The sequence below is a fragment of the Ornithodoros turicata genome, unplaced genomic scaffold (genome assembly GCF_037126465.1).
Source record: "Ornithodoros turicata isolate Travis unplaced genomic scaffold, ASM3712646v1 ctg00001043.1, whole genome shotgun sequence".
NCBI lineage: Eukaryota > Metazoa > Arthropoda > Arachnida > Ixodida > Argasidae > Ornithodoros > Ornithodoros turicata.
In genome coordinates, this window is record NW_026999444.1 from 125,312 (window position 1) to 139,395 (window position 14,084).

General features: G+C 45.0%; 1 protein-coding gene across 1 annotated transcript; it reads left to right on the forward strand.

Moving 5' to 3' along the window:
• Window positions 1-2,421: 2,421 nt before the first annotated feature.
• LOC135376131 (zinc finger protein 135-like) lies at window positions 2,422-12,428 on the forward strand. The gene is made up of 4 exons (XM_064608710.1): window positions 2,422-2,613; window positions 2,685-2,895; window positions 9,473-9,805; window positions 12,130-12,428. The coding sequence occupies exons 1-4, from the start codon at window positions 2,422-2,424 to the stop codon at window positions 12,426-12,428; spliced, it is 1,035 nt and encodes a 344-aa protein (XP_064464780.1).
• Window positions 12,429-14,084: the final 1,656 nt, after the last annotated feature.

Consider the following 14,084-nt stretch of genomic DNA (forward strand, 5'->3'; position numbering starts at 1 on the left):
GATACATGCTGCCACATCAGGGGTTTATACAGAGATTACGAGTGGCGCTCTGTACAGAAGACTGCGACAAGAACTGTGTTGTAGCCTACATGATCTTACTATTACATTTAGCTCTGATGGCCCACCCGTCTTCAAATCGACCACATCGTCGCTATGGCCAATTCATCTTCTCATTAACGAGCTCCCAGCAGTGCCAAGGTGGCAGAATGTCCTTCTAGCTGGACTTTGGTTCTCGAGGAAACACCCCAATATGTTTCTTTTTATGAAGGCCTTTGTGGATGAATTTAACAGAATTGGGGTATTACCGTGGCGAAACATGGCTGGAGAGAGGATTGCATCAAAAGTGTGTGAGGTATGAGGTAGATTTAAGAACGTGATCGACGAAGGACTATATATTTTCTGTAGCGGTACCGTTACTGGACACAATTGGTCTTCCGGGATTGCCTGGTTTATATATCTTAGGGAGCATGTAAAATCGGCCTGGTTTAGGGTCTTTAGGAAGTAAGTATTCGTAGAGCGCATCGCCAATTTTCTTAGTGGCCTTTAACCGTTTTACATATACCTGTGGCAATTTCATTGGTGGGGTCGGATTCGAGAGGTTTGTAAAAGTCTGCACAATTAAGTTGACGGAGTCCTTCTGCCACATATAAGCTTGCTTATCCATTACGACTATGGCATCTCCTTTATCAGCCTGTTTGATGATGATACCTTCGTTGCTTTCTAGCACGGACAAGCTTTGCTGTTCGGCTTTCGTAAGATTGTGCCGGAATTTCCGATTGGTTGAGTTTGCATAAGTACTGAGAATATCTTTCTGAACAGCTTTGATATACATATCAAGACTTTTATCTCGGTTCGGGTTGGGAGTAAAATGGGATTTTATATGGAAAGGATTTAGATTTGATTGCGGTTTGTCGTAGAAATATTCCGTAAGGCGTAGTCGCCGCGCAAAGTTGTCAAGATCCAGATGTAGCTGGTATTCATCGATTTTACTGTTATTGGGACAAAACGATAATCCCTTCTCCAGGAGGGAGATTTCCGCGGGTGTAAGGTCACGAGAAGAAAGGTTCACTACGCTACATTTGGTTAGTGTGGGATGTCGGGGGCAAACTGGCTGTTGCTGTCTAACGGGGTATCTGGACGTAGTTGTGAAGTATTGCTACGGGCTTCGGGATTAGGGGGTGCCGAGTCTGTGGAAGTATTATGAGTTGGAGGGCACTCGATTTTGTCTCTAAATAATTTCTTTTGCTTTCGGAGCTTCAGGTGGATGTTCTTCTTTTGGAGGAATTTGTCTAACTCTGATCTATGAGAATGTGACAACGGGGTAGTACTGTTAATGGCGTCGGCGTCTTCGGATAGAGACTGGATAGTATTTTGGCAGTGATAAATTAGAATTTTAGTTAGGTCTAAAGATGCTTTGTTAAGAATGGACAGCCATTGCACATTGCGTTCATGGTTCAAGGGGAAGGTTGATGTTTTGTGGATTTCTAGTCCACGCGGAATCCTGTCGTTTTCATGATAAGTAGCCAAAGTATCACGATGGGAGGTGTAGCGTGCAACTTTATCCGCGATTTTTCTGAGTTTAAAGAACGCATCAGTGCTACTGCTGACAATTTGTGGGGAGTGAATTGGTACTGACTCACCGGCTAGTCAATCCTGCTGCTTGGATCGTGACGATTTCTCGGCACGTGTGCTTCTTTGTGTCCCTGCTGCAGCCTCCTGGAGTGTCGGCCATACGGGGTCCGGCGTTCCAGTACTTGCTGTACGTGTGGCTAGGCGACGGAGCAGCCGGGGTACCAGGGACTGCAGTCGGTGGGCGATCTGGGTGACTCCTTCGAAACTGGGGTGGAGGCCGTCAGCTGCAAGGACTCTGGTTGGGGGCTGTCGGTGGAAACCATGGTCCAGGAAATACAGGTCACGGGCACTTTGGCACAGGATCATCAGTCGTTGGTTGAACGCAGACGCAGGGGATTGCACTGGAATTCGCGTCGCCTGTCAAGATAATGACGACGGCGGTTGTAGGATCTGGGTAAGATGAGGGTACATACCATAAGTTCGATGTTTCCCCGAGAGCGAATGTGGTCGATGAGTTGCACATCGGATGGCCATGTCGGGATCGGTGTCCGACATGTCATTCGTCCCACAGTGCAACACCACGACACAAACACTTGCGGGCAGCTGGTCCACCTCTTCTTCGAAGTCTGCGATTCGGCCTCCACTCTTGGACACGAACATTGTCGGGGCATTACGGGATCTGGGGTCGAAGTGGAAACGGAGATATTTAGTTTGTGAGTCACCAAGTACAGCTATAACAGGATCATATAACAGGAGCATTTTTATGCTCCTATTATAGCTCTGCTTGGTGACTCACAAACTAAATATCTCCGATTCCACTTCGACCCCAGATCCCGTACTGCCCCGACAATGTTCGTGTCCAAGAGTGGAGGCCGAATCGCACACTTCGAAGAAGAGGTGGACCAGCTGCCCGCAAGTGTTCGTGTCGTGGTGTTGCACTGTGGGACGAATGACATGCCGGACACCGATCCGGACATGGCCATCCGTCGCTATGTGCAACTCATCGACCACATCCGCTCTCAGGGAAACATCGAACTTGTGGTATGTACCCTCATCTTACCCAGATCCTACAACCGCCGTCACCTTATCTTGATAGGCGACGCGAATTCTAGTGCAATCCCCGGGCGTTTGCATTCAGCCAACGACTGATGACCCTGTGCCGAAGTGCCCGGGACCTGTATTTCCTGGACCATGGCTTCCACCGACAGCCCCCAACCAGAGTCCTTGCAGCTGACGGCCTCCACCCCAGTTTCGAAGGAGTCACCCAGATCGCCCACCGACTGCAGTCCCTGGTACCCCGGCTGCTCCGTCGCCTACCCACACGTACAGCAAGTACTGGAACGCCGGACCCCGTATGGCCGACACTCCAGGAGGCTACAGCAGGGACACAAAGAAGCACACGTGCCGAGAAATCGTCACGATCCAAGCAGCAGGATTGACTAGCCGGAGAGTCAGTACCAATTCACTCCCCACAAATTGTCAGCAGTAGCACTGAGGCGTTCTTTAAACTCAGAAAAATCGCGGATAAAGTTGCACGCTACACCTCCCATCGTGATACTCTGGCTACTTATCATGAAAACGAGAGGATTCCGCGTGGACTAGAAATCCACAAAACATCAACCTTCCCCCTGAACCATGAATGCAATGTGCAATGGCTGTCCATTCTTAACAAAGCATCTTTAGACCTAACTAAAATTCTAATTTCTCACTGCCAAGATACTATCCAGTCTCTATTCGAAGACGCCGACGCCATTAACAGCACTACCCCGTTGTCACATTCTCATAGATCAGAGTTAGACAAATTCCTCCAAAAGAAAAACATCCACCTGAAGCTCCGAAAGCAAAAGAAATTATTTAGAGACAAAATGGAGCGCCCTCCAACTCATAATACTTCCACAGATCCGGCATCCCCTAATCCCGAAGCCCGTAGCAATACTTCACAACTACGTCCAGATACCCCGTTAGACAGCAACACCAAGGTAGAAATTTGGGGTAGTTGGTACACAGCCATGAGTAAAATCTTACAGCGAAAGAGAGGACGAAGACACAACGGTAGAAACACACCGCAGTTCCGCTGTTGTGTGTTTTTACCGTTGTGTCTTCGTCCTCTCTTTGGCTGCAAGATTTTACTCATAGACAGCAACAGCCATAGCCAGAGCAAGATCCACAGATCGCCAACAATTGCTCCAAAGATCTCCTCGAGCCAATGGAAATTCTGCAGTAAATCTCACTGTCACATTCAATGGCAGCGTTCCTAACATTAGCCGGATACTCAACCGCCACTACACAATTATTTCACAATCTGATCGGATGAAGGAAATATTCTCACAGCCACCGCGCGTAAGTTATCGCCGGGCGCGGAACATCCAAGACAGACTAGTAAATGCTAAAATTAACAAACTTCCAGAAAATAACATTGGCTGCCACCCTTGTAATGCAAGTAGATGCCAAATATGTAAATCAATGCAAGCCGCTAACTCTGCAGAAAGTACCAATTCTAATTATCGGGTCAACATGAATGGCGACTTTAACTGTAATTCTTCCAATGTTGTCTATCTTCTTCAATGCAATGAATGCAATACCCAATATATCGGACAGACAGCTACGTCATTTAGAACGCGATTCAATAACCACAAATCTGACGTCGCGAAGAAACCTAATCTGCCAGTGTCGCGCCATTTCAGTAAACCAGGACACTCAATCACCAATATATCTATTTTCATCCTGCAGTCAGGCTTTACTTCCCAGCGGCTCAGGGAACAGCGCGAATCGTATCTCATTCATAAATTCCAGTGTCAGATACACGAAGATCCAGGAATCCTTTCTACTATTCGCAACCTGCATTCCTAATCCAGCACAGTAGATACGCTCTTTTGTCTTTTTTTCAGGCTCACGGGTATCTCCTCAAGGTCCTGCTGCACAGACCCGGTCCCTTTAACTTAGTCACCAACCTGTGTTAGTCATGACAAAAGCGCATGCGCTGCTCTCTTTCCCTTGTACATAACCCTCTCCCATATATAAAGCATGTTCTTGTCACCAAACCCCAGTCCCGTCGAAGGCAGCGCTGACTGCCGAAACGTCGACCCCTATCCCTATATGTGTTAATAAACTCCCCTTTGTGTTTTCCTGTAAGCTCTTTGTCGTCTTCTGATTTTTCCTGCTTATATATATATATATATATATATATATAAGTTCAAAAAAAGACGCGGAAACATATTTTAGGGAAGTTACAGACACTAGTTTATTACATAGGGAGACGTTAAAAAGTAAAATGGGCAAGGGTCGACGTCTCGACAGTGGCACTGTCTTCCTCAGGACAAAAGATGCGTAGCTGGTTACACATTACTTAAATAGGTTTGGTACATGACGTCATAATCGGTAAGGGCACGCCACAGGCGTTTGTCAGTGAGTCAGATTCGGGAATATTCCAGACGGTCAAGTCCGGGTGGTGATGTTATTCGCCGTAGGTCACTGTCCGCTTTGGGGAAAATTCCGGGCAGGGTGAGCGCTGCTTGAAACTTTGCTGAAAGAAAAATAATAACAGAAAGAAAAAACAGAAAGGAAACGGAAAGGAAGAAAGTGTAGCTCATCTAGGCGGCCAGATTTCTTACCGTTGAAAGTGCTCCCAGATCTTCGTTAATGGCTGATTGGAATTTGTAAATGAGATGAGATTCGCGTTGTTCCCTGCACCGATCTGAGCTAAAATTTGACTGGAGAATAAAAAGTGACACATTATTTAATGAATGAACTGGTCGTTTGAAATGGCGAGAGACCGGGAGGTCTGTAAAAAGAGCCCGATATTTTTTTCAGTGTATAGAGATTAAAAATACTCGCTACGTTTATTACAATAATAATTAAGGGGAACTAGAAAATAGAAATAGATTTACAGTTCGCGGTCGACGTTTCGGCAGTCAGCGCTGCCTTCAACAGGACTGTTATATATATATATATATACATATATATATATATATATATATATATATATATATATATGCAGGGTGTCCACGCTAAGTGTGAACAGATTTTTTAAAAATATATATAACACTTTTTCCAAGATGAAATCAATTGCAATATAGCATATGCTGAAGGGCACTCCCTAGCAGGGCATTAGCAAAGTCCAAAGGCAATGTCTTAATTAACTTTCATTAATTAACTTTTTAATTATAAAAGCTACAAAGTTGTCCCAATGAGAACATCTGTTCCTTTCGGTCACGTGATATCGTGGCCCTTTCAGAACAAAAATCCGTTCGATAGATCGCCCGCAGAAAATTCGTGAAGGAAGGCCATTTTTTCTTTATTTTGTGCATTGCGCTTCTTAGAAGACGCGTATTTCCTTCATCCGCAACGGGAGAGGGGGAAGGAGCACAGTGCCGCCTCATGCGTCGAAGATGAGCTTTAACTTGCGGAAACAAAACAAACAAATGTACCGGGTGACTCTATCGGAACTGGACTTATCTTGGGTTGCATTTTCTGTTTCCTTTTAATCTTTTTCCACGACGCGAGAGGCGATAGTGTACTCTTTCTCCCTCTCACATTGGGGGTGAAAGAAAGACGCGTCTTCTAAAAAGCGCAATGAACAAAATAAAGAAAAAAATGGCCTTCCTTCACGAATTTTCTGCGGGCGATCTATCGAACGGATTTTTGTTCTGAAAACGGCTACGATATCAGGTGACCGAAAGGAACAAATGTTCTCATTGGGACAACTTTGTAGCTTTTATAATTAAAAAGTTAATTAATAAAAGTTAATTAAGACATTGCCTTTGGACTTTGCTAATGCCCTGCTAGGGAGTGCCCTTTAGCATATGCTATATTGCAATTGATTTCATCTTGGAAAAAGTGTTATATATATTTTTAAAAAATCTGTTCACACTTAGCATGGACACCCTGTATATACAGCGTGTTTCAAAAAACGTGTCATTCGGACTTTATAAAAAAACGGGTCAATGGAAAAATACGGGGTAAACGGCACTTGTGTGGCAACTGAATTTGCCATCTTGCAAAAATATTTTCATTTGATTTTAATTAAAAGAAATTAAATTTCTTTAATTGAACTTGGAAATTTCCCAAGTCAACCTCACGTTTTTTCTTTTTACAGATTTAGAGAGCGTGTAGCGAACTTAGTCAGATCCACCAAGAAATCCGCTCGATGTTGCAAAGGGAACTGCCCAAGAAAAGTCCCGAAGTTGAGGCTTTAGAGTTTCGGGTTATCAACGGCGCACCAAATCAGTCGCGAAGATGCGATTAGGGCAGGACATGCTTCTGCCCCCATCAAGCTAGAACTGTTTATCGCCGGACCGGCGGGCAGCACAAGACGCGCCGATAACAAGGCGGGTGACATTCCACCATACGTTGATAAGCGGCAAACAAAAATGATTCCATCTCTTTTTTCCCGCCCTGTTTTTTTTTTACCTTCTATGTTTCATGGGGGAGGAGCATGTCCTCCTCTCCACGAATCTTTGCGTCTGATTTGGTGCGCCGTTGAATACCCCAAACTTTGAAGCCTCAATTTCGGGACTTTTTTGGGGGCAGTTCCATTTGCAGTATCGAGCGAATTTCTTGGTGGATCTGACTAAGTTCGCTACGGGCTCTCTAATTCTGTAAAAAAAAACAAAAAAAAAACGCTAGGTTGACTTGGGAAATTTTGGAGTTCAATTAAAGTAGTTCAATTTACTTTAATTAAAATCAAATGAAAATATTTTGGCAAGATGGCAAATTGAGTTGCCACACAAGTGCCGTTTACCCCGTATTTTTCCGTCGCCCCGTTTTTTTATAAAGTCCGAATGACACGTTTTTTGAAACACCCTGTATATTTCTTGTCTCTGTTTGCCTCAAGATTGATATGCTGCCCTTATCTTCAAGCGCACATTTTTGTCTTTGTATAATATGTTCGGCATGAAATACACGTGCCACAATTTTTACAGTGTGTAACATTATGTGCTCCCCTTTGTCGTTTCTTACCTTTATGTTCTCGTGCTGGTACTATTTAACAGGAATATGAACTTTTTTTTACGAATCGAGTACCAAAGTGTAGTGCATTATTTCGCGCGCTAGTAACATTGCGCTTGCATCCGAAGGGTACTTCAAGAATTACTAACTGCAGAGTGAGCAAGTTAGTAAAACATTGCATTGCGAAAAAAAGAAAAGGGACAAGAAGGACATTTACGTTGAATATCATTTACACTGAAAGGCATTAGAAGCCACACATAATATGCATCACGCCTGTCCATTTTAGCCGAGCGAGTATGTACAATATTGAGACGTGAATGATGTTGTTACCAATGTATTTGTCAAAAGTTACTTTCTCAAAAACGTGTGCATGCATTGCATGCATAAGAGTATGTAAGGCAGATGTTTCAAATCTTTGACTTACTATTTAGAGGGCCTTCAGCATGGTAGTTGTGACAGTTCTGTAGTTGTGAACTTCATCGTTGGCTTTGGGGTTCCACTTTCACTGTTCGTTTGTGGTTTGATGTCATGGTTAGAGATGCAAAATTTCCGAAAATTTCGAATCGCTCGAAAAAAAAAAACGTTTCTTTGGGTTTTTTTCCCGAAAAATATCAAAAAATGAAAACGAACACACTTACTGCTGAGTCGAAGCATTGCCGGCCAAGCCACAGCATACAATGAGCTAGAAACTTTAGTAGTGTTCACCCTCTAGGCATAAATTCAGAGCACAGCATCCCAAGAGGCTGCTGTCTACTCAGCGCTAGGTAATTGGAACAACCCATCGACTCCGACGAGAACTCTGACATTATGTGAACGCGATGGCGATCGCTTGGAGCAGCCAGACGAAGCTCTAAGTTGGGGGTTGCCGGCGGATTACAGGCACCTAAGGCACTGTTGGCGGGTTGGAACGCATCGAAGCCACGAAAATTTACATTTTTTGAATTTTGTCGCCTGAAAATTATGGGAAATTTTTTCCGGAGACGAGGAAAAAAACTGTTTTTTCCCGGGACTTCGCATCTCTAGCCATGGTGCAATGAGTTCTTGTTTCTCCAACTCGGCTGCTTCGGGAACCACACACACTATGAAAATGCAGCATAAAATGTGAACTTGCAAAACGGGTGCACTGTTATCGCTTCAAGATAGGCTGCTGCATTGTGAAGGCTGGGTATTAGGGACGAAGACGAGGACATTTGCCCTGATCATGTACCGCAACTTTTCCAGCGCCACCCCCTACCCTCTTTGCACGACCCAGGGTCTCCTACACTCACCACATAAAAAAAAAAACATGCGCCTGAGAGTCCACAGAAAAAACATTAAAAGCCCAGCAATTGAACCCCCTTCCTCCATTTTTGAGACGAAACTACGCACAAAATCCCCTGCTACGCAGTGCTTCAAATGGCCTTTATATGGTGTATACGGCGTGTAGTCAAAGACTTGGATCTTTGCCTGACTTCGTCCGTGTCTTTTGGCGTCGCTTTTCACGGCTGTTTGAAAAAAAAAAATCAGTTATGAAAGCCCAAAAGTTAAAAGAAATCCGTTCAAAGAAAAATGCGGGACTTTGTGAGTGGAATCGCTGGACTACAACGTACGAAACGGATCAACCTCTTTAATGCTACGGTGGCTTTATCTGACGATGAAGACTGGGCTGGGGGAGTTTCATCACCACGTGGGGCAGTGCATATGCTAAATCGTGTCGTGTGAGTGTCAGATGTTTCTCAGCTGGCTCACGTGATGCGACTTAGCTGACCCTGGTTTATTTACTTCTTACTTCTTTTACGTGTCTGTGTATGCGTTGCAGGTAAGGAACAGGAATGCAGAGCAAGCATTGCGCAATTATGTAACCACATCACTGTCGCCCCTGCCTCGTTGCCCCCTGTTGTATTTTTTCGGCATAAATTCGGACATTTCGGAGATTGGTCGACATACTTAGTCGTGTCTGTCCTTCCTCCTTCAGGTTTGATCCGCCGCGCCTGCACGCCTCCTGCGCCTGCCGCCCAGGAGCCTCCAGGGAGGCACAGGTGCAGCTTTTGCGATTACTCCAGTCCCTACAAGGCTCGCACTACGTGCCACGAGAGAACACACACCGGGGAGAAGCCCTACGTGTGCCCAGTGTGCTCGAAAGGATTTTCGCAAAAGTTCTCCCTGGACAGACATCTGGTAGCGATCCACAAGGGCCAGAGGAACTTCGCGTGCTCCGTCTGTGGGGGCGCGTTTTCCTCCAAGGACTCCCTAGACAGACATTCCAAAGAGGTGCACGAGGACCAGAGGAACTTCTCGTGCTCCATCTGTGGGTGGCCGTTCCACCGGAAGGACCATCTAAGACGTCATCAGAGGGCGCACCTTAAATGAGATGGAGAGGATTAAGTCCGTGCGGGGGCACTGAGGCCTCTCCTCTGCATCGAGGTGTCTTCTGCTGCTGACGTCATTGGAAGAACTTTTCTGATTAAGCTTCCTGTTCCTAGTAAGCCTTTCGCATGGGCATCTGTCGCATGGTTATTGAAGAGTGCCCGTGTCAACTTTTCTGATTAGTATATTCAACAGTGGTTCACGGAACACGGGAGCACGATGTTCCATATATATATTTTGTGTAATCGTTTTTACATTACTGCTTGTCACGTGCGCTCACTCGATCTCATCCCCGCTTTGTGCGCGCAATTTTGTGTCAGCATCTCAAGTTTACCTCCGGGTACTTCCGGATACGTCCGGGTACACTAAGCCTCTAGTGAACCGGTCAGTAAAATACTGAATTAAAAATATGGCATTCAAACTGAATGCCATTTGCATCTAAATTATGGAGAAAATAGCTGGAGCTGCACGCATAGCATGAGAGGAAGCAAAAACTAACGAATGCGAGTACCGCATAAACTAAATTTAGACATATACCAAAAATTAAAACACAAAAATACAGAGGAATACACAAAAAAGGAGCAAGAAAACAAACATGCAACTGCATAGTTACAATAGCATACATTGTAGCAAAAATAAGTGGGGAGTGGTACAACTGCTATCCACTATATGAAATGCTGCTTGAGTGCGCAAGGGTATGTGATCTCGAGGTTGATAATAACGCGTATAATCTTGAATCCTGCACATTCGAGACAAAATTTTTGTTTAGTATACCTGCCCTCTTAATGCGTCGAAGTTATTGTGGCATTTCTACGGGGAAGGTGCTACAGTTAGTCTTTCTTCCCTCCCCAAGAAAGGCACCTGCCAAAAAAGGCCCCAAGAGCCGAGCAATTGCAATACACTCAGCTTGAAATTGAATTCAAATAATGGGTTTCACGGGAAACGGACGTACGCAAGATACAACGCATTCATCTTCGTTTTCCAGTTTGATGATTTTCTTTAAATTCGTTTGGGGACGAATCGGGTGCTCTTTACGCACGAGATTTCAGGGAGAAATCGGGCGCTATGATCTCTGTTTGATATGTCGTCGGGGAATCTTCGAGTGAAATGAAGTGCACAGGAAGGCAAGTCACTGCTGTGACACTGGGAGAAGAAACAATAATCTTCACAGTTCTGCTCGGAATTGGGGCAGTGAATGACTGCGGTATTCAAACGCTTGTGCGAGCTCCACAAAAGCTTGCCCTTTCTCTCCCGCAGGAGGGGATCATAAAAGGAGGACAAATAGGTTCCCTCAAATAGCTGTCTTGGCTGATATTATGATGTGCTTTTCTGACAGTTTACCGAGAATGATGAGTTTAAGGACCGCAAGGATTTCGGGGTAGATATTGGGTTCCACTTCAATTCTTGAAAATTTCGTCAGGAGCGAACCATCATGAAACATCGGGTTTAACACGAAAACCACGAACTCTGTAGACATATTCGCAAGTGTGAACGTAACGATTTCTGCATTTCTGCTGCATTTGTTCGTCTGGGGTTTCTCTTGGGAAGCTACCCTTTGTCTGATGCTACGGCTACTTGTCTGGTGTTTGCTGTAGCTCGGTACCTGCTTCTTCTGTCCCGTGGAAGAGGAACGGGATTGTGGAGCAGATATTGCGCAATATGTAGCCATATAGTTCGCCACTGTTGCCCCAACCAACGCCATCTAGACGCAGAAGGCCTGGTTAATGCCTCCTCTTCCTCACTCGCTACGTGGACACATATAGTCGGAATTAGTCTGCTACCGCAATCCGTCACACTGCGAATTCAAGAACCTGCAAATGAAACAACCAACTTTGAAACTCACTCAAATAGCTAGCTTCCGAAAATTTGAACCTGTCGACAAGTGCAACACGCTTTCCAGAAAGGGAGCCTCGAGAAAAATATGGACCGTTTTGGACTTTATTTTGTCTTCCTGTTTAGTACGCGGGGACGTTGCTTAATCGCATAGGACAGTGGCTGCCCATGCGGCTGACGGGGCTCGTTTCTATGGCTACGACCGCTGAAAGCACGTTCGTGATTGGCTGCGGCCGTTGAAAACACGGTCCTCATTGGCTGACGCTTAGTTGTTACGTCATGTCGACGAGTAGGCAGGCTCGCACTGTCTCGGTGGCGTTGCTCCTGCCTTGTCTCCCTACTTGTATTCGTCGTTACTGTGCAATACATTCGTTGACATAATATATGAGTGTTCGTTGCCGTACTTCATCACATTCGTTCTTACTGTCGCAGGTGTGAACCGCTCTGACCGCAGCCCCGTACTTGGCGAAGCTCCAAAGAGGCACCGGTGCAGCTTCTGTCCCTACTCCAGTGATTACACGGCTAATCTGAAAATGCACAAGAGAATTCACACTGGAGAGAGACCTTACGTTTGCCAAGTGTGCTTCAGGGGATTTTCGCAAAAGGCCTCCCTGGACAGACATTCGGAAGCCGTTCCCGAGTGCCAGAGGAACTACCCCTTCTCCGTCTGTCGGTGTGCATTTAAACGGAATCATCATCTACAGCGTCACCTGAGAGTGCACTTTAAATAAGGGTGGAACACTTACGGATTACGTCCGTGTGAACGTACTGAGGCTCTCATTTGTGTCAAGATGTGTTCTGGTGTTGATGTCATTGGAATAACGTTTTTTTTATTAAGCAGCTTCTTCCTAAAATTCCTGTCATGTAATCATTGAAGAGTGCCCATGTTGCCTTTCTGATTATATTCGACAGTGATTCACGGAACATGGCTGCACGACGTTCAATGCTTTGTGTCATCTTCTCATAACGGTACAGTCTGTCACTTGTGCTCCCTGGAACTCATCCCTGCTGTGTGCAATATTGTGTCAGCATCTGAAGTGTACCGCAGACCGAAGTGTCGAGTGAACGAGGCAGTAAAATACTGAATTTAAAATATTGCATTCGGGTCGAATGTCATTTGCATCTAAAGACACTTGAGATGAAGCAGACGGTGCATGAGAACTGCCATAGACTCTCCACTGTCCATTCTGTGGATGTGCATGCAGTGTCCAAGGGTTAAATATGTAACTTGAACAGTGCTGTTATCCATGTATTTGTCAAGGTTGCTTCAGGCGTTAATCAGAAAAAAGCTTAGAAGCATCAAATGTAACATTATCGGAAGCTGCACAATCCAGACAGTCATTCTAAAGAACATACTTGATGCAAGAATATGTTGCAAAATATGCAGTAATTACTTTATTCCATGAAGATGATTCAGGAGTATCATTGGCAGGTGCAGTTTCAGTGAATCTTGTGATTTTTTTTTAACATTGTTCCTCCATTTTTAAGAATGAATTCTGCACAAAATCCCCGGCCACACAGTGCTTCAAATGGCCTTAGGTGGTGTATACGGCGTGTGGTCCAAGACTTGGATCTTTTCCTGCCTTCGTCCGTGTCTTTTGGCGTCGCCTTTGACGGTTGTTTGAAAAAAAAATTTGAAAGCCCAACAGTTAAAAAATAAGCGCTCAGAAGAATAATGCTGGACTTTGTGAGTGGAATCGCTGGACTACAACGTACGAAACTTTAAAGCTAAGGTGACTGTACTTGATGATGAAGATTGGGCGGGGGGAGTTTCATCACCAGGGGGAGCAGTGCGGCTGTTAAATCGTTGTTCTTAAGTTCCAACTATGACACGTGCATTTATAGCTACTATCAAGTTGATACAAGAGGTTCCCAGTACCCAATTCGTGCTCCTGAATTGATATGGTGCTATTGGAACGAACCACACAAGAGGAGGGAGAGAGAGAGAAGGCGTTTGCCTAGGAATCTGAGGTCTTGTAATAACTCATTACGTAATATTAATCGACGAACTCTTTAAAGAGGGTGATTTCGGTCGAAAGCGAGATCACGGGATGGAAGACAATCCTCGTTGAAGGTCATTCCATTTAAATAACCTTGAAACGAGTGTGTGAGTTTTTAAATATCCATCGTCGAATTTTGCTACAATACGAAAATAAGCCGAGACTGACAACCGCCGGTGTAGTACCGCGTAGTGTTCTTAGCTTTCGGGTTCTAATATTTTTGAAATTCTGGGGAGGGGGTAAAAATTGGGTGATTTTTTAGAAAGGAGATTCGGGGAAGAATCGAGCGTGCTCTGTCACGTGTCGGGAGTTTCTGGGTGAAACTAAAATCGCGTGAGTCAAGCTGCCAATATAATTGCAGCGATGAACCACGTCATTGCAACAGGA

Bases quoted from the DNA above. Each gene is read 5' to 3' on its own strand.
- LOC135376131 (XM_064608710.1), top strand. From the start codon at position 2,422: ATGTTCGTGTCCAAGAGTGGAGGCCGAATCGCACACTTCGAAGAAGAG. The intron at 2,614-2,684 runs GTATGTACCCTC...CGCGAATTCTAG, and splicing joins AGGGAAACATCGAACTTGTG to TGCAATCCCCGGGCGTTTGC. The intron at 2,896-9,472 runs GTACAGCAAGTA...TTCCTCCTTCAG, and splicing joins GCTCCGTCGCCTACCCACAC to GTTTGATCCGCCGCGCCTGC.